This window comes from Saccostrea echinata, unplaced genomic scaffold (assembly GCF_033153115.1).
Source record: "Saccostrea echinata isolate AGI-Se365-2 ecotype Australia unplaced genomic scaffold, CSIRO_AGI_Sech_v1 ptg000037l, whole genome shotgun sequence".
NCBI classification, from domain to species: Eukaryota; Metazoa; Mollusca; class Bivalvia; order Ostreida; family Ostreidae; genus Saccostrea; species Saccostrea echinata.
In genome coordinates, this window is record NW_026889786.1 from 2,347,106 (window position 1) to 2,372,249 (window position 25,144).

At 33.4% G+C, this 25,144-nt stretch overlaps 2 protein-coding genes across 3 annotated transcripts in view; both read left to right on the forward strand.

Annotated features, from left to right (window-relative positions):
• LOC133200186 (receptor-type tyrosine-protein phosphatase kappa-like) overlaps nt 1–25,144 on the forward strand; it is an 86,398-nt gene that overhangs the window by 14,124 nt on the left and 47,130 nt on the right. The window lies entirely within an intron of this gene.
• Nucleotides 21,835–25,144, forward strand: part of LOC133200188 (von Willebrand factor D and EGF domain-containing protein-like) — a 32,497-nt gene continuing 29,187 nt past the window's right edge. For both annotated transcript variants that reach the window (XM_061335987.1, XM_061335988.1), the window contains exon 1: nt 21,835–21,915. In XM_061335987.1, coding sequence (XP_061191971.1) covers nt 21,863–21,915 — 53 coding nt within the window. In that variant the 5' untranslated portion in view covers nt 21,835–21,862. The remainder of the gene's footprint in view (nt 21,916–25,144) is intronic.

Sequence of the window (25,144 nt, forward strand, 5' to 3'; positions counted from 1 at the left end):
AATTGATACATAATTTAATAGATTGGTTATATTTGAGAAGTTCATATTAAGATTTGTTTAAATCACTCCATGGAGCTTAGTTGGAGCCAAAAGAGAGAGAGTAAAGTTTCCATGAGAATACTTATGGAAAATGTCCAGGAATATTCTATATTCAGTCCAACCATCCACAATATATCTGATTGATGTGCAAACATATCTTCGTGTAGTGTCAATTTTGATCAAATCATGGCATCTCTTGGGTCAATATTCTACGCATATTTTGCTCTAAAAAATCTGGGTACATATTTAATATTTTCCACAAGCATCATTTTACCGTTTTAAATTCGGATTGCTGAAGCCATTGACTTCTAAGGAAGGATAATGTAAATTGGGTGAATATTGTGGCCCCTTAGCCATCTTGTATTAAATTATGAATTTCAGTTCTTTTTTTTTTCTTTTACTGTACACAAAAACTAGGCTCGAGTGTTTGATATTTCACAAATTTTGATAATTTATTAGAAAATTCCACCGGAAAATTAAGTTGATCTCTGATGAATTTCAGAATGTTGCTGATGCATTATTTGGCAAACTTATTTTGTTCTAAAACTGACTAGATCACCATTGTAAGATGTGCTTAAATAAACAGAACATTTATATTTGGAAAATGATCTTCCTCAACTTAATAGTACCATATTTAGTGTTGTTTTAAGAAACAATAATTCCTCATTGAACATTACAGTCTGAAATTTACATTTACATGATTATGCATACATTCTGGTCGTCCTTTACCATGTATGAAAATAATACTGTTTTTATACCTCCCTCTTGAAAAGTGGGAGGGTATATAGTGATCGGGGTGTCTGTCCGTCCGACTGTTACGCTTTTGGGTACCTATCTCTTATCCGCAACTCCTCTTATACCACTGAATGAAATTTAATGAGACTTTCACAGAATCTGTGTTACATAGTGCCATTGTGCACCTCCTATTTTAGTTTTTGATCTGACACTTATTTCGGGTCTCCCAGTGCAAAACATGGACTTTGCCATTATAATCATATGGGAGGCGGGGGTATCATTTAGTGAGCTCAGTGCTCAAAGTACCTCTAGTTTTTTTTAATTATTATTCATTGAATGAAATTATATTCTTACACTTATGTGAACCTAATGAAAGTAATTTTTTTTTCAAAGTCTTTCCTTTAAATCCACCAAATTAAATAAGGAGAGATTAAACTTGTTTACTTGTTCAAACTTTTGAGTCTTTTGCATCATTCCAATGGATTTATATTCACACTATTCAGATTGCGGTTAGAGACAGTTGATAGGAACAGAAATTTCAATGTTCAGTAGAGAATCTTTATGAAATGGTTATATATATAATATGTGTGTGTGTGGAGGATATTCAATGTGTTGTAGTTGGATGTGGAATTTATTTCACCAACGGGACAGGCTTCATACTTATGAAAATTTAAAAAAAAAACTTGTCTCACAAGTGAAATAAATTCCATATCCAAGTAAAAAACACTGAATTTTCTGCTTATTATATTTCCTTTGAATTTCTCTTTTGTCTTTTCGTAGCACAGTGTCATAGGATGTGACATCATAGTTGAGCAGTTGAGACATCATAGCTTAGCCATTGTCAGATTGAAAACTTCTTATAGAAGTAGCCTTCTCAAAGAATTTTATAGAAATTTTGTTCTTATAACCATGGCAACATCATTCATCAAATTCAAAAAACAATAAAGACAATTATGTATCTCAGTTTAGTCTACTTGTGTGCCACATTATATTGAAATCAGACCAAACTGTGGGAGGAGTAGTGTTTTGAAAGTATTTCACAGAAATTTCTATTTTTAGTAACCACGGCAACACTTCACCAAAATCAAAAACCAATAAAAAGAATTATGTATCAGTGTAATCTACTTGCGTGCCAAGTTATATTGAAATCAGACCAAAACTGTAGGAGATGTAGTGTTTTGAAAGTATTTCACAGAAATACCATGACACCGTTCATTGAAATAAAAAACTAATAAACAGAATTATATTTCTCAGTGACATCAAACCAAAACTGGCCTCTGACCAGTAGAGCTAAAAACTATAATCGTAAATTCAGGGAAACAAAAACACCGTCTTCTCTCAGATTGAGTCATAGGAAACGGCTTGATTATACTGGTCTTTACCCCCTTTAACCCCCTTTTTTTAAACAAAGAAAGAGAGCATTTTATTGTTTACATGAAGTCGAGGAATAGAGTGTTGAGTAAAGAGGGTATTATGGAGAGAAATTGGAAAATACACACAATATTGATGGAAATGAATAAAATATAATATTAAGGCATTAATTCATACAATTGAAAGCAACATAACAAAGATATTTATTTTCATAAAATTACAGGTATATTTCTTAAAACTCACAATATCATAAATAGAGCTTCAAAAGATTTTTTGTAAAATTTGTATCTGTATTTCTGACATTCAACCCGTTCAGTGTATGGTGTATTTAAATCAACTTTATGCTCAAGGTTCCATTTTAGTTTCACTTTCATTATTTGTGTTACTTTCAATTTCATTATTTGTGTTACTTTCACTTTCATTATTTGTGTTACTTTCACTTTCAGAGTCACTGTCAATTTCTAATTCTTCAGCACCATCATCTGCTTTTTCACCATCCTCATCCTAATCATCACCTTTTATAAAATAAAATAATTTTATTCATGCAGCTAAAATGCTGTATCTGCATGGTTTTTCCTCAGCCTACTCTCAGTCTTGACCCATATAAACTTCCAATTAGGTATCTCAGCAAAAATAATGTGGATACTTTTCCAACTGCAGAGGTTCTGAGGCACATTAAGCCAACCCTACTAGAAATGCTCAAGTGCAGATCTAGAGGAGGAGAGGAGGAGGGTTCAGGCCCTCCTTGAGATTTTTGGTTATTAAATATAAACAAGAGGCCCACGGGCCTAATAGGTCACCTGAGTATCATGTATCAACTTTGCTATGAGCCCTGCCCTAACACCAGAACCTTGACCCAGGGGACATAAAATTCACAATTTTAGAAGAGGAACCCTTACATATCATATCTATACTCTTAGTTCATCAGCTTAATACCCAGGAGAAAAGGAGAAGATTTTCAAAGAATTATTGCATTTTTTACAATGTAAATATTAGAGCCCCGCCCTAACACCAGAACCCCTGACCCCGGGGCCATGAAATTCACAATTTTGGAAGAGGCATCCTTACTCATCATAACTGTGCATTCAGTTTGTTTGCTAAATACCCCGGATCAAAGAAGAAGATTTTTAAAGAAATAATGCATTTTCACTATATATTCAACAGAGCCCTGCCCTAACACCAGAACCCCTGACCCTGGGGCCATGAATTTCAGAATTTTGGAAGAGGCACTCTTACTCATCATTACTATACTCGTAGTTCATCGGCTTAATACACAGGAGAAAAGGAGAAGATTGTCAAAAAATTATTGCATTTTTACTATGTAATCATTAAAGCCCCACCTTTACACCAGAACCCCTTTCCCAGGGGCCATGAAATTCACAATTTCTGGAAAGGCAACCATGCTTACCATAACTATGTTCTTAGTTAGTTTATATAAAAACCAGGAGCAGAGAAGATTTTCAATGAATTAATGAATTTTCACTATATAATCAATAGAGCCCCACCCTAACACCAGATTCCCTGACCCTGGGGCCATGAAATTCACAATTTTGGAAGAGGCACTCTTGCTCATCATAACTACGTACTTAGTTACTTTATTTAATACCCAGGAACAGAGAAGAAGATTTTCAAAGAATTAATGCATTTTCACTATATAATCAGTAGAGCCCCGCCCTAACACCAGAACCTCTGACCCTGGGGCCCTGAAATTCACAATTTTGAAAGAGCCATTTTTTCTCATCATAACTATGTACTTTATTTAAAACCCAGGAGCAGAGAAGAAGATTTTCAAAGAATTAATGCATTTTCACTATATAATCAATAGAGCTAAGTCCTAACACCAGAACCCCTGAACCTGGGGTCATGAAATTCACAATTTTGTAAGAGGCACTCTTGCTCTTCATAACTATGTACTTAGTAAGTTTATTTCATACCCAGGAGCAGAGAAGAAGATTTTAATAGAAATAATGCACTTTCACTATATTATCTATATAGCCCCGCCCTAGCACCAGAACCCGTGATCCTGGGGCCATGAATTTCACAATTTTGGTAGTGGGCTCAATGCTTATTACAATCATGCCAACAGTTTGACTGCTTGATGTCAAGGAGTAAAGAAGATTGCATTAATTTTGATAGTTTTAGCCCCACCCCTCAGGCCCAAGGGGGGTAAGGGTCATGCATTTCACAATCTTTACTCCCCTGTACCCATAGATGCTATATGCCAAATTTGGTTGAAATTGGTTCAGTGGTTCCAGAGAAGAAGTTGAAAATGTTCAAATGTTAACGCACGACGCACGCCGACGGACGAAAACAGATAGCAATAGGTCACCTGAATAAAAAGTAACTAAAAATAGCTTTGAACCCCCAAAAGATACATGGACCACATGGCATGTACAAGTTGGTAAGAAGAGTATATTTGGAAGAAAGCAGTGTGCCATGAGAAATGTCCAACCCCTCCCCACCCACACACCCACAATATAGATTTTTCACCCTTAAAACAAGATTCAAGTTTAAATATTTTTTTGCCTGTCAAAAATTTCTGAGGTTGATTCTACTTGAATGGGTATGCCCCCCATCTTCCTCTCTTCCCAGGAAAAATTCCTTGATACACCCAAGAAGCCACATAATTGTTTTGCCATCGGAGAGGCGTATTATCAGACAAGAGATCAACTGGTATTTAGGAGTTCAAATTTGAATAATATCATTTTAATGCCAGTATCTGAAATATGCTGTTTTACCTGGACCGAGTTCTTCCAATAATTCGTCTGTATGTTTCAGAATTCCCTCATCTTCGTACTGTGATTTAGTGTATACCTTTAAATACAATAGTCATATAATCACATGAAATTTGACTATCAAAACAAATAGGTTTTTAGTCACTTGGTTTGCCTCAAAAATCAAAATAGAACATAAGAACATGCTGATTCTAAACTTAAGCACTGTGGGCAATATCAAAATTGTTTTTTGAATTTTCAAGTTTTTGCTTTTTACCTCTTTACATTTCTTAAAATAAAATCTGGTATTTGCTTTGTAGTCTTCCCCCTGTAAATAGTTAGTCCATCCAATCATATACCAGATCTGTGGGTCATCTTCATTTTCATCAAGTAAACTTTCTAACACAGTGACTGCAGTCTAAAAGAAAATAATAATTACATGTATGTAGATGACACCAAGGTAAAAAAAAGTTTTTTGCATTATCAAAAAAGTAAAAATGCAAACTCTAATAATAAATGTTAAAATCATTATGTACAACATATCTACCTCATACTCTTCAACCTCTGTTAGTATCTTAGCTGTTGCTATTTTAGCATCATAAGACAATGACACTGCCTGTTAATGCATAAAATACTTCTTATCAGAAAATACTGGTATACATTTTATTAAAGTATTTTTCTAGTGGGGTTTCCTTTTATTACAATTATCATTATTGTGATAGTTTCAGGGATACAAACATGTCTATATTTCCTTTATCTAACAATAAAACCCTAACCTCCACACGGTCATTCTCTTCTTCTGTTATATTTCCCTGTTCCACAGCTTCATATTTGGGTAACCATAGTGACACGCTCTTTTTAATCATGGCTAGAGCTTCCTGTTATTGAATTACCAATTATATTTTTGTCATATGAAATTGAATATGCATGCATAGTATGTAATTAGTTTAGAATGTGCCATCTGTAATAGCTTTACCATTTTTAAATATGCATAAATCTATCAATTAAGCTGGAAAAAAAAGTAATAATGATTTAACAATTAAAGACAATTTTAAAAATACAATTAACAAGCAAACCTGATTGGAATATTTTGACTTTTATGCCTCTAAGGGAGAAGAAAACCGTACTGATTGTATCTTTAAATACTGTAAAGATACTTTTTTCCCATGGGGACATCATTCTGCAAAATCAATAGTGACAAATTTTCAATGAAAATTTGACAGCGACCATCCCTTGCGGGAAAAGATTTAAGATGTTAACAATAAATCTGAATCAGTTTGAATCACCTGTTCGTTGTCTTTAGACAGGTAGAAGCTGTGACTCGCCTGTTTGTTGTCTTTAGATAGATAGAAGCTGTGACTCACCTGTTTGTTGTCTTTAGATAGGTAGAAGCTGTGACTCACCTGTTTGTTGTCTTTTGATAGGTAGAAGCTGTGACTCACCTGTTTGTTGTCTTTTGATAGGTAGAAGCTGTGACTCACCTGTTTGTTGTCTTTAGATAGGTACAAGCTGTGACTCACCTGTTTGTTGTCTTTTGATAGGTAGAAGCTGTGACTCACCTGTTTGTTGTCTTTAGACAGATAGAAGCTGTGACTCACCTGTTTGTTGTTTTTAGATAGATAGCTGTGACTCACCTGTTTGTTGTCTTTAGATAGGTAGAAGCTGGCCTTTAGTTGATAAGCCTCCGGATTCTCGCTGTCGGCTTCTATAGCCTTATTAATGTTCTCCTCACACCAAGTCTCGGCATTGTGTTCATCACTACATTGGGGAGTTATTTAAAAATAAGTCTCTTATAGGAAAGAAAGGAGATATAATACAAAAATGACACACAAATATGGACTGATGAAAAGTTTATGGACAACTTTATCTTTCTGCTCTCTTTTATGTTACTTTTTTTTGTTACTTTGTAAATATAGTTGAACTTCAATATTTGGAACACTGATAAATTTGTATCTTGAATAGCATAGATATCTCGAGGTCAGTTAGAAGTCCCAACAAGATTTTCTTCCATGTATTTTCACCTCAGTAAATCGAATACTAGGATTAATGGAAGTTTTTCTTGGTCCCATGAAGTTTGAAATAATGAGGTTTTAATGTATGTGGTCAGTAATTCTGATATTAAATTCCTCAGCAGTTACTCATATAGGTGGAAGTGTGAGGAATATTCAATACCTGAATGAGACAGCAATTACTTACTCCTTTGCTTTGTATGAATAGACAAGAAATTTACCATAGGAAAATACTAATATTCCCTAAACATATCTATTAAAGGAAAAACAGTACCTTACCCGTGTGAGAAGTTTTCTTTTACCTCATTTTCATGTACATATATGTATTTTTATACATCTATGAATTTTCCACTACATGAATTTCTTCATGCTTTATACCAGGGTACATTACACATCTTACCCAAAGAACACATTAATACTTTTAAAGGGTTTTGTGGTATGAGCTGCTTTTGATAACAGTCTATAAACATGATTAAACAGTCATATTGTGGATGCAGGCACTAACTTGGATGCAGTTTGCCTTTGCTGGCAAACAAAAATTGTACACATTTCCTGTCATCAGTCAATCAGTAACTTATATACTACTTTTGAACTAAGTATAACAAAATGTTAAAGTATATCATTTAGTGAGTTAGCATAACTCTGGTTCCCCTGGATCAGGCCCCGCCGTCACCAAAATTCCTCTACTTCAACCTCAATACTCAGCCTCAAATTCTTGAGGTTCACTCAAGTGAGGAAATTCCTCAAACCACCGTCACCAAACCCTCTGAGGGTTTCCTCAGTTGAGGTTTATAAAAATGTACTCAACTCAGTTAGGCGAGACATGAAACTATTCGCGCATTTTATAAAACATATAAGCAAATATACTTTGAATATTTCATCTAGTCAGAAACCAGACAAGAATCCCTCCTTAAATTAAAAGCCCATGCACGTAATTCAACACATTGACAGGTATAAAATAATAAAATGAAGGTACATTTGGTCTGAAAGTGATTTTTGGGAACGTAACTGCCGTGTACACTTTTAATAAAAAATGGACCAAAGGAAAAAACAGATAGTTTAAGGATTTTTATTTTCTTTAATTTTACTACTAGTTTAAACTGCATATTCTAAAAAATAATTGCTAATACATTTGTATCATTGTGTATACCAGTCATAACAATTAAAAATGACGTCATCGATACATAGTTCGAAACGTGCGGGCTGCGTGAAGTTTGGGGACGATTTAGGGTACGGACAAATTTAGGGTGTACGACGATAAATCAAAATAAAATATAAGAATGAAATATACATTCCTCTTTTTCCAGTTGAACTTTAACGAGTATATTTTTATAAGTAAATTTAAAAAGTTCTAACATCTATATCTTGCTGTCAAAAAACATCAAATAAATACTCTTATTTCATCAAAACTTGTTTTAACATGAACATATGTATGTTAAGAGAGAAAGTTCTCAACAATATATCATCATTTGTATAAAAATAACAACAAAATTATAAATCATTAAAACAATGGATATCAATTTATATTTTATTGGCTACTTTTCTTATGTGCGTGTAATGAAGTCTGTCCATACATTGCTTATTAGCTTGTGTAACGTGCAAGGGAGGTCACTACTTGTGAACCCCCGCGGGCTCGTACCCGTGATAGAAACGGATAGTCCTGAGATGCTGCAAATATGTACAATGCGCAGTCTTAATCACAGGATACTGTGTATATATATGGCTTTTACTGGTAGCGTACAAGTGACACTGGCAGGGAAGTCCACACACCAGCGCACTTCCACAAGGGACAAGCAGGGATGACCGCACACCTGCCCATGCGCAGTGACAAGAAGGGATGACCGCACACTTGACACTAAGGAAACGGTTCTAGACTAGAGACATTGGCAGGGATGTCCGCAAATCGATGCTCTACCACAAGATACAGGCAGGGAAGTCCGCACACCTTATCTTGCGCAGCAACAAGCAGGGATTTCCGCACACTTACTGCTATGAGATGCCAAGTTCAGAGGAGGGATGACCACACACTCTGGCAAGTACTAAGTAGGGATGACCGCACACTTACTCCTCAATGCTGTACAATACAAGCAGGGATGACCTCACACTTACATACTTATATTTTACCGGGTTTGATGAGTTTTACCTCTTGAACCTCTCCTGTAATCATGTCTGTAAAAAACCTATATATCCGAAGTACCATAAATTAATACATAGTGATTATTTATTTACAAACTAATAAAAATACTAAATAAACTTAGAATCAACAAATCTTTATCAAAACAACTAACAAAACATACAAGGATTATAATTGATAACTTTTAAATCGAATTCAGAGTTAACGTAATATTAATTTTAAAAAACTTATATAATAAGTAATTAAAAATTAACAAGGGGGATAACTCTCGCAATAATGATCATAAAAAATACAGCTTTCCGCTTCACTTGTAAGAGGATGTAATTCATGAATGAGCACGATGTTTCTCTTCCTCATAACACATAATTGCGTACTTTTAAGTGTATTTGAAAAAAGAAACCTCTTCAAAAGACCTTTGAGACCATGATCCTCCTGATACAATATCTAGTGAGATGTTGAGGGACATTTAATGTTGTGAGACACTTCTGTTTCTTTTTTACGCTGCACGGATGTTCCTCATCTTCTCAGCTGGAGAGCTTGGAATATTGTGCTAAAAAACACTTTTTTCTCTGAAAATAAACTAGTAATTATAAAGATATACAATTATCTAATTAAAAAGTAACATCATTATTTCTTAAAATTTTCTTAAGATAATTTAATTAAAAGTGTATGGCCATAAATAAGTCGTCATCTTAAAAAATCTTGAAAAATAACTTTTTGAAAAAAAAAATGTATTTCTAACACATTTTTCACGAAATCAAAAAAGCAAAATCATACGTAGTTACTTCGTATAATTTCAAACTGAGTCTATCTTTGTGCCTTGCGGTGGAATCGTCAAACAATAAGACTATGACGAGGTGTAGGTCGTAACTATGCTTAATATTGATTTAAACATATTTTATTGAATAATTCAATAAGGATTAGGTAACAGGCAAAACCTGTGCACATCCTCTGCTTGTATAATGGGTCAAGACAAAGACAATAAGTAATAATAATACTTACAAGATAATAAAAATGCTGATAATCAAAAATAAAGATTCACAATCAAGTATTATTCATCAGTATTATATAAGATAAAAGATGATTACCCCCTAATTATATATAAAATATTCACTTATTGTTCCAGCTTTAATATAAATATTGTAAAACTGTACATTTAATAGAATATTTAGTATTACAGTATGCTATACTTAGTTTAGTCTCTTAGTAGATTTTTTTTTAAATTCCTGTACATATGAAAATAACTTACTGTTTGTTTGATAGGAATATTGACATTTTGGTTGAAGTTGAACAAGAACTTGAAATTAGGAAAATAATCTAAAGTTTAGTTGTATACTATAATTTGACTAAACAGACCACTAGACATTAAACATCTAAAGATTTAAGGAATCAATTAACAAATTATAATTTGCTTACAGGTTGCTATGGAAGCATGCCTTTATACCATTATTATTGCAGTGAAAAGTATGAATTAATAAAATTCGAACAGACACAATTATTATCATGTTCTATTTATTTGCTATGTTTAGACATATATATTAAGTTGTTTAATATAAAAGTAAAAAGATTTTTTTTTAAATTCTATCGGCCTTACCATAGACATATCTTAGTCATTCATAAGAATCATCCACTTTTGCTATAAGAAATTACATATCAATTTACCTTTTATTTTTAATAAAATATGTACTTAAACTATGTCCAATTATCAGATTTTATAATTAAATTGAATATTTGCTTAAATATAATTTTGAATACGGCTTGGTTTCCATGATTTCTTAGAGTGTAAAAGTTGTAACAATAAAGACAGTTTCCACATTTTTAGATCTTGTAATTTCTTCTTGCATTTAGATTGAAACTTTTTTTTAATGGGTGGCATTGGCAGTTATTTTACCGATTTATTAAATAATTACTATTATGAATAATTTTTCTATAAAGGTTTGTGTCCAAGGAAACATGTTTTCATACCTACAACAATGAACTCTATCATCATTTTTATGGTAAAACTACTTACCTTTTCCTCAGTTTTTTTTTTTTTACAATATTTTTTTTTACAAACAAATATCTACCTTATATCTATAAAACAATAATAATTTTCAAAGAATCATGATTCATTTGTTAAATAATGTTCAGCCGCTAAATGAGACCAAAAATTACTAGTCCCCTACCGGTGAAACCGGAAGGGACTATAGGTTTCCTCTGAGTCTGTCCGTCCGTCTGTCTGTCCGTCTGTCTAGCTGTCTGTTCCTCTGTCTGTCTGTCAGTCTGTCCCACTTGGTTTTCCGCACTTTTTTCCTAAACGCTTGCAGATATTGAGCTGATTTTTGGTATGTGAGTGTATCTTGATGAGATACAGATCAAGTTTGCATTTCGTTCCGCTTCATTGATTTTTGAAGGAATTATGGCATTTTCAATTTTTAACGGGAACCAGATTACACTTGCCGGTAGGGGACTAGTATTGCTAGTGCAATACTCTCAGAATGCTTGTTATCTGAAACTTTTTCTTTTTATGATTCAAAACGAAGTTATTATGGCATTTTCAAATTCACTGAAAATCCACAACGAGCAAGTGTGTTTTTTTTTACCTTTTGTACCCATGAAAACACAACAAATTGGGCAATATTTCCCATTGACTTTGGTAATCATGAAAATAAAGTCTTCATTTTTCAGCAATGACCATAGTTTAACTTTGAAGCAAATAAATGTAGTAAAATTTCAAAATTGTCAAAAAATAGTATTTTTTTTTTCAAATCTTGAAACCCTTTGCTATGATGTTATGTAAACATCCATCCATATTATCCAAAATTTCCCTGAAATTATCTCTTGAAGAAAATATTTATATTATACACAGTTTGGAGGAAATCTGTGATCATGATGTCACACCCAGTTACATAAAGGTACAAATCATTTCCAAGAATAACTATTTTATCATTTAATATTTAAATATATATCAATGTGATACTCTAAAATATCTTAATAACGAAATACTCTTTATCAATAAAAAGGTAGGAGTGGCTTATAATATTTTAGTAAAATATTTTCGTATCTCCATTATTGGATATTGCCGTTGTACAATAACGGGAAACGCTTCTAATATATTTAGGTCTGGAACGTTTTCCTGCTTTTAATATTTTCAATAATGGCCTTTGGAGGCTAGGATAGGGTAAAAATAGTGAGTCAAAGCGTAGGAATATTTACGGAAATATCTAAATATCTAGAGGTACACAATAAGTCATATCAATACGCTAGGTTCCCCCCATGTAAAGTAGATTTAACTTTGTTCAAAACATTGGCACAAATCTAATAAGACCCAAAAATCGGAAAGGGAATGTAAAAGTAAATATTAGGAAGCCAAAAAGAAAAATAAATAAATAAATAAACTAGCATAGCATCTTCAAGCTGTATAGATTGAAGTTTTGAGTGAAATTATGTATGTGGCCAGTGTTGATAGAAATGGACCACGATAGGGATTAAAGTTTTATGTAGTAATATCTTTTGATATAAACCTTAAACGTCTAGAAAAATCCTTTAAAAAAGGTTCCAGTTCTTCAAATTGATATGCAAATATCAGTGTGGATTACGGTGTATTCAAGTTATGGCCAAGAGAGCAAGGATGGGCCCTCGGTTTTTTTTATACCCCTCAAACCGAACAATGGTGCATGTACATATTTACATACTAGTAAATACAAAATACAAGGTCAAGTGATAGGATTTTAGGTATTTAATACAAGTAGTTTTTTATTGTTTTTCCCAATAAATCAACATTTAGTGGTAGACATAATAATCTAAATTTTTGACTTTTAATATTTGTACAATTTTTCATATAAATAAATTTCCTACGGATGTTTTAATCACATAAAGAACACGTTATTTCCATCTACTATACTTTCGACTGGAAGCTTTTTTGTTTACTTGTTTCGACCCTTCGAGAATTTTTACTCGCCACTTACGGCCTTTGAGCAGTTAGGGATCTTTTTCGTGCCAGCACCTCCTGCGACACGGGACCTCGGTCTCATCCTCAGGACCAGTCTCCACGTCCTGCAGTGGTATTCGAACCAACATAAGGATCAACTCCTTACCCTGCGACTCTAGAGCAAACGCTCTAGCCGCGGGTGCGACTTTGATTGGTAGTCTGTGGTTACACGTTCCAAAGATGGGTGAACAAGGCGTGCAGAATGCCTATAGCTTCAGATATTAAAAAATTCATATTCAATTTGTGAATTAAGTATTTAAAGTAAAGTTCTCATTATTGAAATTTATGAAATTATGATCAACAAAATTTTCTGAGAAAAAAAGATCTCGGAAAAAAAAAAATTCTATAATTAAAATAATAAAATGGTATTCGTAGGATTCGAACCCCCTAACCATAAAAATCCAGAGTATCATAGACTAACACGCTAACCACTACGCTACACAGCTCATGATGAATAGTGGCATTTAAATCATGTTTGTGATATGACCCTTGACTAAATGGACTTCAAGTATTTCTCGGAAAGATGCGAATGCTTTTTCATAAAAGTGTACTTTTAAGGTATAGTGGGTCTTTGCTCAATGTGTTTGTAAACCAAAAAATGTATATTTTTATGCAAACTTTTAGGATTAACTTTCATAAAAATGGAGGGAAGACCCACTCATATCGAAAAAGTTTGTGAAAGTGTGAGAAAATGATCCTTTTTGTCCTTTAGTGTGTGTATGGTATTTCGTAGGCAAATAATTTCAGTCTTTGTGAGATTTTTGTAAATTGTAGAGATTTTACATAAAGTGTACTTTAATGTTAGATGAAATATCAAAGAAAATTTTGATATTATTGAGATTTTATTTTTCACTTCATGTTTGTCGCACTATAGGCACTTCGCCCGCCTTGTTCACCCATCTTCAAATTTGGTAATACAATCCGTAAATCCTTTGGAAGTTTACTGGGGTACAGTAAGATTTAAGTTTTACTAGTGCGTGTAATAGATATTTGGAAATGTAAATCTTTTGAAGAGAAGAAACACCACAATTATTTAAGAGATATGCAAGAATCTCCATTAGTGTGTGAACAAAAATTCTTCGGAACACGATTTAAATTTGAATGAGTTCTTATATATCAAGTTATGTATTCAAAGATAACCTTGACAATTGACATATCTAAATAACAAGAAAATCTCAATGTTTTTCGATTCTGAATTCCATAGTCTGACCAACGAGGTTTTTCTTTGGAACCGGGATCAAATCAACAACTGCAACAACAAAATGGACCATTTATTTGATGCACATCTTCTAAAATGTCTTTTAACATGAAGCTATGAATTATCTGCAAGTCTCTTCTGTCATAAAATTGAAACACGATGGTTTCAAGACAAACAGGTATTCTCAAACTTATCATCTTATATCTTGAGCTGTAGGTGATTATGGACTCAATCTATCCGATCAGTGATAGCGATGTTCTGTTGTGGTTCGAAACTGGACCTCACAGATTCTCAGGAAGGAATTTGCCAATTTTATGACAAAAAGGAAATTGAAACCAAAATTCATTTTATTGTAAATTATATCAAATCGAAAGAACATACTTCCAAAAATAGATTTTATTACTCACGTCGTCAACGGCGAACGCAGATCTTGTAGCTGCGCCCCAATCCGTCCGTCTGTCCGTCACGATAAGGGGGTGTCTTCTTTGTGTAATCTGTATCTCCAACAGTTTTTTTGTTTAAATCTACATTATCGAATTTTTTTCAGTGATTATACACATTGAATATGTGCATCTCCTTTGGATTCATGAATAATATGTCTTTCTTTTTTCCTATTGCTGAACTTAAATCTGTTGCATGCTTCTTTATATGAATAGTACACAGTGTGTGTAATCTGTAATTTCTGTTGTTTACATTGAAACTTTTCATATTGATGTTATACAATGCAAGGTGTTGTTATATAGTGAAATTCTATTTAAAAAATGATGGTTTTTCAGTTGTTGAACTTTGTTTTTTTTTTCAGTATTCACTCGACATAAACAGTTTAAAGTCTGTGTTATCTGTAACTTGTGCTTTCTCTAATTAGTACCCACAAAAGATAGGCATCCCTATTTTAAATTAAATTAGAAAAACAACATGTTTACTTTTTAATTGTTGAACTGTGTCATTTTTTTATTCTTCGTTATAGAGACTCAGGCCCTTAGGAAGCAATCAATTTCAGTTGGGGGGGGGGGGGAGGCACAACCATACATTTTCAGTTGAGGGCACTATCAACTACCAAAAGTTCCTTGACAACCAAGAAAAAAAGTTCATCAGACATTATTATTGAGGGGGCACAAGCATATTGTAGCTATTTTATCTATAGTATTCTATATATCGGCAAAATTATTGGGGGGTACCCCGCCGTGTCCCCACTCGTGCCCCCCCCCGATTCCTACGGCCATGAGACTCCGGTAGTACTAATCTACCCCAGCATTCAACCTTTCAATGAATGTTACAGACCACCAATAAGCAAAGGGGCTAAAATTGGACATGGTATTTGTTTTAAACTTTCAAATCAATGTTTGTGATACATGAAAGATCTTTATTGTTTAACCCTCTAAAAAGAGTACAGGCAACTCAAGTTCAGACAGATATTTGATCTTGTTGTAACTTGTACATGGCTTATTATTTTATTCTTTAAGGAGATTGGATCCTACGGAAGCCCGTTGAGGCAATATCAGAGAAAGGAATATTTTTTATTGCGTTTAAACGCAATTATTGTTGCGTTTAAACACAATAATTTTGTGATTAAACGCAATAATCTTTGCGTTTAAACGCAATACGCATGTGAGTTAAGGCTAGGTATAGGCGTTTCTATGCAAATGAGCTCATAAAAACGCGTAAGAGGTATATCTATTATTCATAAAAAGTTTTGATTTCTTTTCCTATGCATACTTAATACCCACCGTATGTTATAGCCAGTACACATTATGACGTCATATTATGACGTCATTGTTCTTACCTACTGGAGGTAATGAAACACATCAACAAAAGGGCTTTTGCGCAAGGGATTACCCTATTTAATTTTACATTAAAATTGTATAATGCTAAGAAGAATATTCTATAAATTAATAAAACTGCTGCACAAATCCTAGGCATTTTCTCATTTGATCGGAATTTGAGAAAACTTATACCAGACTGTACATTTTTACCCTGATTCAACTTAAAACTTTACAAATAGAAATTATACAACTGAGCTGTTGATATTTGTGCAGCAATACCAGCAATCTTTGGAATATTTTGCTTCTAAATATACCTTATTTCAGTTAAATAAAATAGAACATGCCCTTGCGTTTTTTGTTTATGTCCATTATAATCTTGTGTAGTAAAGAACAATGACGTCATAATGTGTACTGGCTATCTCATGTCGTAGATATCAAGTATGTATTTTTAAGAAATAAACAACAATGTTAAAAAGTTCTCTGGGAAATGAACTTGGTTGGTCACGTGATCAAATCCTGTGAAGCCCGAAGGGCTTCTCAGAAGATTTGATCACGTACCAACCAAGTTCATTTCCCGGTGAACTTTTTAACATTGTTGTTTATTACTTTTATTTACATTTGAGACGAATATTCTGAATAGAACTGCATTTATTACACGAACGGCCCGCCGTATTGCTATGTTGTGACGCGCAATGACCTAGAAGTTGTTTGGTCTTGAGAGTTCGCCTCGCTCCAACATTTGAATACTTACATTGATGTTTAGCAGTCCAGTTCAGGAAATATCTGTTCATAATGAAAAAACAATGATCGCTACTGGGAATTATCTTACTATTATTGTACGAGTTCTTTATATATAAAGTCAAAAGCGGTGCTATCGTCTTCAGTTTACATACCTTCAAAGGAATTTCGGGTTAAAAAGGTAAGCGTGATTTTAGGCTAATTAGAAACATTCTTCACACCGAAGAAAGATCTAACGATCATTTGTTGAACGAAAAAAAAATATATGTTTCAATAATTTTATCTTTTTCATCGCTTTGACGGTTCAGAAGTTCCGAAACCAGTGTCACTGTGACAGAAATATGTAGACAAGATATCGTCTCGCTGTGTGATTCGGTCACGCCATGACCTCTGACCCCCTAATAAGTTCATACAGAATTGAACATATTTTCTCTTCTATAGGTTCATCTAAGAAAAATATTTGCAAATGTAAATAAAAGGACTTGCACGTAGGCATATTTTTCATGAAGCGCTAGCGCGCTTCATGAAATATGCCTACGTGACAAGTCTGTGTGATTTACACACCAATAATTCACACTAAACTGAAAAACATTCCTTATATTTACATTTTAGAAGTTCAAAAGCAACAATATTATGCTCAATATTTGAATTTCTTGCTGCCCTATATCGTTACATTTTTATTAACGTCTCTGTAGCCTCATTGTGACGTCACTTTACCGCGAGTTTCACCGTGTATATTTCTACGCGTGAGTATACACAAAAATGAACTTCAAATCAATTGCACAGTTGGCTTAGTAGAAAAACATAGCAAATGTAAATATTAGACAATAAGTTTTAACTTTCTCTGTATTAAAGATATAGTCCTTAGGCATTTTAATTAGTTTATTTGCATAGAAATGCCTATACCTAGCCTTAACTCACCTGCATAATATTTGTGTTTAAAGGTAATCATTTGTATCGAACCTTGCAGAATACAATGGATCTACGCATACTGATATATTTTATTCCTTTCTTTTTTTCACTTATATGTATTAGGAAATTGTGTATTGTCTAGCTTTATAGAATCAGATTCCTCCGAGCAAACGCTCTCTGAAAGGATAAATCACTGATGCGAATTTATAGAGGAGAAAAAATGTCGGGTTGTAAAAACAAAGGCAATCTAAGAATGAGACATGTCTTTAACTTATTTTATCGCTATATTCTTAATGAAGATTTGGTCAGTTGCTTACAATCACAAATCACATTTCTATTTTGTTATTTTTTCTACTTTGAAACAATTTCTGCAAACTATAGAATGGATCTTCTAAATAAAAGACTTAAGAAGAAAAAGTGGTTTAAAAAAACTATCCCTCACGTTGCGGTCACAAATTTTAACCCATGTATAAATAGGTTCAGGAAAAGACTAATGAAATGTTGGAATTATGTACAACATGATGAAGTATTTAGACTTATATGTAAATTCACAACCTTTCCTATGGTTGCATACAGTAAACACAAGAACATAGGTGATGTAATCATATGAGATCAAAATCAAATGAAAACAGATTGATCGATGTGTACTACCAAATTGATGTCTATTTTTGAAACTACAGTATCATTGATCGATGTGTACTACCAAATTGATGTCTATTTTTGAAACTACAGTATCATTTAATTGCAATATTCTTGCGTTTAAACGCAGAAATTATTGCGTTTAAACGCAAAAAGTTTTGCGTTCAATCGCAAAAATACTATTGCGTTTAAACGCAAAAAGTATTGCGTTTAATCGCAAAATTATTGCGTTTAACCGCAAAAGATTGTGTTCAGTCGCAATCTTTTGCGATTAAACGCAAAGTGTTTTGCGTTTAAACACAATATACATTGCGATTAAACGCAATCTTTTGCGTTTAAACGCAATGATTATTGCGATTAAACGCAATTGCGTTTAAACGCAATAATTATTGCGTTTGAACGCAATAAAAAATATTTCTTTCTCTGAACTGGCCTCAACGGGCTTCTGTAGGATCCTGCTATCTAAAGTATTAAGTATATTTTTAGAATCTACACACACAGCTTAATTAAAAAAAAAAAAAAAAAAAAACGGTGGTCAGTGTGCTTCTTTTGGCGCCATGGAGCATTTAATATGACTTTTTGCAATGTAACTACGTCTAACAGTAAATCGTTTCTTCGAAGTTTCCCTCCAATATTTTTTATCCAAATAAATCATGGGACTTAATACAGTCTTATTTTATCTCGAAAAGACTCATTAAAATTTATGACAACGAAGAGTTTCAAATTACTACGCATAGTCAATTATTTGACCTTTCTGCACTCAAAAAATGTAATTTTTCTGGCATTAAAAATTCAACAAGCTATAAAATCCTTTTTAAAGTATTAAGATTTTACTGCATTTCAGCAGAATGATTAAAATTATGTTATATATTCAGAAAAGAAAAAAACAGGGGCCTGAGATGTAATTTTTAGATATTACTAAAATAGTGTCAATTTTTAGCTTAAATTGGGGTTATTTTTAGGAGCAGCATAAAACATTTCACTGCACAAAATAACTCTGTGTGCAACCTGCATTGAAAAATAGGAATCCAAAGTTAACAGTACTGTTAATACTTTGATGAGAAAATTGATCATTTTCTTTTTAATAAAAAAAAACCTGGCTTCCGCCACAAAATACTGTTTCTCACTTAATGCTTTTGGTATGGTATTCAATGGTGGGATTTTAATTGAATATAGTTTATTTGGCTTATTGTAGAATCCAAATTTATTGTAAGAACTAAAATATTATGCAGAATTTTTGAAATAGAGGTCTAGACAAAAAAATTGCTCAAAAGCTGAGGAACGAACCTCCTTAACAACATACATGTCACTGTTAAAAATATTGAACTTACTTATTACTACCGGGATTCAGCTCGTAAACAAGAAGATATCAAAATTAATTAAGCTCAAGTTGCATTATAACACCAACGATGTTTCTACGATTTTTTTAATACCATACAAGTAAATTCAAAGAATTGTGGTTCTCCGCTTTCGGAGTCTTATTAGTTGGGATGCAGTGATCAATGGCGTGTTGTAATTGTCTTGTTTGCCCATCATGCTAAATGTTTTACATTTTTGAAGTAATATGTTCTGGTGCAAATGTTATGGCCAAGATTAAAGTTTTAAAAGTCAAACCTCGACGTCTAGGTCATGAGGTAAAAAATATCATACTACATTTGGAAAGGTTTCGTCATAGGTTATGCACATGTGAAAATATGAAAGCCTCGTCTCTTCTGGTGCAAAAGTTACGATCAAAATTATATATTTGAGTCAAACTTCAAGGTCATAAGGTCAAAAATCTTAATATATTCGGAAAGGTCCTGGCACAGGTACATGTAATGCATACAATGTATGTGAAATATGACAGATCTATCTCATTTAAAAGTTATTATTACAGTACATGGACATGTACGATAAACTTCAAGGTCATGAGATCACAAATCATAAAATATTCTGAAAAATCTTGTCACAGGTAATATACATGTGAAATATGAAAGCACTGTCGTCTCCCATTCAAAGGTTATTATCAAAGTTATTTTTTTTTTTGAAAAGTAGGTCAAACTACGCGTGCGCAGAAAAATTGAAGAAGTTACCATGGTCTCAAGTACCAAAAAATGAATGTCGGTAGACCAAGAATTTTGATACAATCTTTAAAAAATAAAATAAAATATTAGAACATATTTCTCACCTTTGCATGCTCCAATTGAATGTTGTTTACAAGTTTACGTTAAAAATAAAAGTGGCGTGACCTTAACATGTACGATAACAACGAAACGGTAGATACAACCTTTGTTTTCCTGGCACTTACATTGTGCAGCCTTTTCTTGCTTTGCAGTGCAGTTATAGTTGTCATATCTTCGCAATACTCATATTTTTCATAAATCTTTCACTTTATGAAACAGATATCTTAAAAGAAACACATGATTTTGATTCATCATCTCACTTTAACTTTAACCTTGGCCATAACTTTTCAATAATTGATGCTAGGGCTTTCATACTTCACATGTGTAATCCTTGTGACAAGACCTTTCTTTGGACCAACAACTTTGACCCTTTGACCTTGACCTACATGTAGGAGTTTGACCTTCTTTTGAAAAACCATGGCCATAACTGCTATGGCGTTCATACTATACACATATGTAATCCATGTAACAAGACCTTCCTTTGGATACTATTACTGATACTGATACTAACATTTGTACCTTGACATAGAGCTTTGACCTACTTTGAAAAACTTTAACGTTGGCCATAACTTTTAAACGATTGGTGCTAAGGCTTTCATATTTCACATGTTTATTTCTTGTGAGAAGGCCTTTCCTTGGGCACCATTAATTTTGACCATAATATTATGACCTTGACCTTGATCTTTGACTTACTTTTGAAAAACTTTAACCTTTTCCATATCTATTCAATGGTTGCTGCTAGGGATTTCACAGGTACATGTATATTCCTCGAGACAATACCTTTTTTTGGGGGGTATCAACACAAACGTATTTTATTTGCATTTGAGAAAGTTTAACCTTTGCTATAAGATGCCATACGAGGGCATCAGTGTTTCACAAACACATGTTGTTCCTTTTAAGATGCCTTCCATCTGAACGAGGAGTCTCAATAGACACAAAAAAAGACACAAAGAAACTTAACAGTTATTCGAGGAAAGATGGATCGGCTAAATCATTGAAGTTTTCTTTAATTGAAGACAAATATATCCATGATAGGTAATTATATTTATGGAGGGTAATCGTGTTCAAAAATTCAGACGTGTAAATGCACAATTTGTTGGATCAAAAATTGTTTATCTTGTTTTCTACAAATGTAATTTGTTGATTTTTTTTTTTAACACGATTACCCTCCATAATTATTTGCCCAACATATAATTTATTAATCATTTGGCATCTACGACTTTTACCATCTCTTTAGACTCCTGTCGGTTAAATGGGGGAGGAAGTGGCTTCTTTGCCTTTAATGGTAACAATGCAACTGTACTTGGGTGTGTACGTCTGAAAAACGTTAACACAGGCAAATTCAAAGATGTCACGTATAAACGATTGAGAACAGTTCGACAGAGTTTTGACTTCCTCATTGTACTATAGATAAAAAGAAAATTCAGGAGGCTGCTAATAAGAGCTGCTCTACGAACCGAAGTAAGTGGGTCTTCGCCATGCAGCGCATTTTACTATTCATATTTTCTTGGTGTCTGATAAATTATGTGAAGTAAGTAATATTTTATTTCTGAATTTGAATTTAATAAAGTGTTTTTTTAGTTCAATGTATTTTCAATACATTAAATATATATTTTATAAGCAACGAGAGAGAGAGAAGATTGATTAGTGTGTGTGTTTGGGTGTGTGTTTACGTGTGCGTGTGTGATTTTAAATTTAGAAAACTGATTTTATTGACGGAATTAAATAATTAATGTCAACAAGAGTTTTGATACAAGTATTTTTTTAATGTGTCTATATCTTATATTGTTCATATAGAATTTAAACATACTCAATCACCTGAATTTAACTTAACTCAATGAGAGAAATTTTAGCTCTCAGCCGCATTACTCTGCATCGGCATTCCTTGGTATTGATTTGCCAGTCGTGTTTCCAGGGTCTGCACTGTTCGCCGCATTCCTTGATTTGGCTGCTCGCTGTCATGAGTGCATGGACGATTTTAAATTTATTCTGAACTTTTATTTTGCAATCTCTCTTACTCGGTGGGCATGAGTTTTCGGTGATTCCTTCTTCGTCGTGTTGACGAATTTATCATGTCCAACTGTGAGAAAACCTATCACTAGATATATGCTGAGCAGTTCCATGTTCGTTTTAAAGGAATTGGGATGGATCTGTACGACCGGGTCAAATATGCAAAGATGTCTGCAAAAACCTGGTTATATTGATATTTTTAAGACGTTTCAACCTAAGATGCTCTTTTGCAGGTCGGACTAGAGGCAACGATATACGAGGTGATTCGGACCCAGCAAAATTGGCGCATGATGTATTTCATTTATCATATAGTCGTAAACAACTTAAAAGTGTCATTCTTGATCAATTGTTGCGAAGGTTTTCTGAACAATGTCGGAAATTTTTCAACAACATTGTTCACAAAATCAATCAACATATTGAGCAGTAATGTCAAGGCAATCCAAACAATATGTGTGTTTATTTTTTTTTTTTTCCGGGGGGTGAGGGCAAAACATCATATATAAAATATTGATTCTCAGTGATGGGGTGAATTTATATTCATTAGGAATGCTTTATATGCAAAATTCAGCAGAAAATCTACTGTTATGTGTCACAGACGTGGATGTATTTAGATACATGTACATGTACTGCCCGTAAAGGCACTCGGAGCTCCTCGGGTGGCTCGTGCCTAGCACACTAACCGCGGACATGAACGGTGTTCTACCATTTTGCTAGTTAAAAAATGTGATCCAATTTGAATTCCTCGAAATATTATTCCTTTAAAATAAGAGTTTCTAGATGAAATCACGCGCAAGCGCGGGAAATTGAATTTATACCACTGCCGACAGAAAATATATTATAGTTTCTAATGACAGCCTACAGGCTTTTAGCAGGAAGAAACACTTTGTTCAAAATCCCGCACGAAGTAGATATACGTCTCCACCCCAACCCCCAACTCCCCTTTTGTAAAAACTTGAAAAATAACAATCTCACTCATTGACGTTTATTGTGAAACCTGTCATACTATGTTATGGATATTGTACTTCAGATGCTCTTATTTCATTTCCGTCAAGGACAAAGCAGCGAATATGCACATTTTAATGATAAATTGATTTTTTTTTTGGGGGGGGGGGTGGGTAAGATTCACAGTTACATGGGTCTTGGTTTGTAAATATGTATGTACCTTATTGATATGTAAGAAATATACTTTACTTTCTTTACATATCAGTAAGATACATACATATTTATAAACCAAGACCTGTGTAAAAATTAGCTTTTAAGCCCTATGAATAGGCCGAGTATTTCTTACAAAAACTGTATTCAGAAAAAAAATTAAATGTATTGATTATAGCACAAAATTTTACAGCTTTAATTGTATTTGAACAATACCTTATTCATTAATTTTCTCTTTTCATGTAAGCAAGTTTATTACGAAGTACAAATTGTACTTCGGGTTCCGGCGTTGCCACGATGCTCTCACTGAGGAATATATACAAATTTTACAGATAAATTTATTAGGAAAACCTACTAAATATATGTAATAGTCTTTCGGTATAAAAATATATGCACAACTTGTGTTCTCAATGATTTACCATTATTTCAATGACCATTCACACAAAAGTTTTTTTTACGTTCAAGCAGATATAATCGCTTCGTTTTTCTTTTTGACATCGGGCTCGATGCTATGTGTTAATATTAAGATCGATGAATGACGAAAATAATTTGCACATTTTATACCTTTTAATCGCGTATCACAACTTATTTCTTTTGTATCATTTAAATCAAGTTTTGATTGAATAATTCAGTAATGACGTTTTATGAAATAAATAAACGATTGCTTGTTGTCGGTTTCATTAAAAACTGCCCGTAATTTAGATCAGCCAATCGGAAACTCCACCGTACTCACGTTTTTGTAATTTCATGGCTATTTATAGAAAATGAACGTAGACTTTTAATTTAATGTACGATACTTACTATGCGAGTGAAATCTAAATATAGGTTACGGACATCATCTTGTTAGAGTAGTAAGTAAGAACTCTGGTGCACTCGTTTCGGAGTTTATTTGCAAAATTTATTAATTTATAGGTATAGATATTATAGCACGCCCAACGAAATGTTTCTGCTTTCAAAGAACACTAAAAGAATGTTGTAATCAAAACCGATATACAAGAAAGAATTAGACAAGTTTATTAACTCTTTTGGTGAACTTTATGCAGTGCGAAATATAAAGTGAGTTAAAAGGCAGTTCCGGTTGAGAAATGCATCGATTTGATGCATATTCCTCCACCAATCACATCCGAGGTTTGTATGGAGCGTAGCGGAGTCACCCGAGGATTGCCGATTGGGGTAAAGGTATTGATGCATGTTGCGAGGTTCAGATTCCCTGACAATATTATGCATTGAATTATAAGGTGACATAAATGATGTCGTTTATGGTTATCTTATTCATAAGAGTTGTTTAACAGAGCTGGGTGATGCTTGGTTATATTTCACAACAACGGTTGTGTGTAAAAATCATACATGTAACCGCAATAGCAGCATGACCACATTCACGTGTGTTTTTTTCATTGGTTGCTCACCAAAAATTTTCAGTTTGGGTGGGAACTACCAAAAGCAAAAATTCCTTGAAATGAAAAAAGGTCATCAGACGTAATTATTGAGGGGGTACATCTAAAGAGTAGCTTTGTTTTCTATAGTATACATGTACTTTATATCGGCAAAATTACTGGAGGGGGACACGCCCCCTTCTTCTCCCGGTTCCTACGGCCATG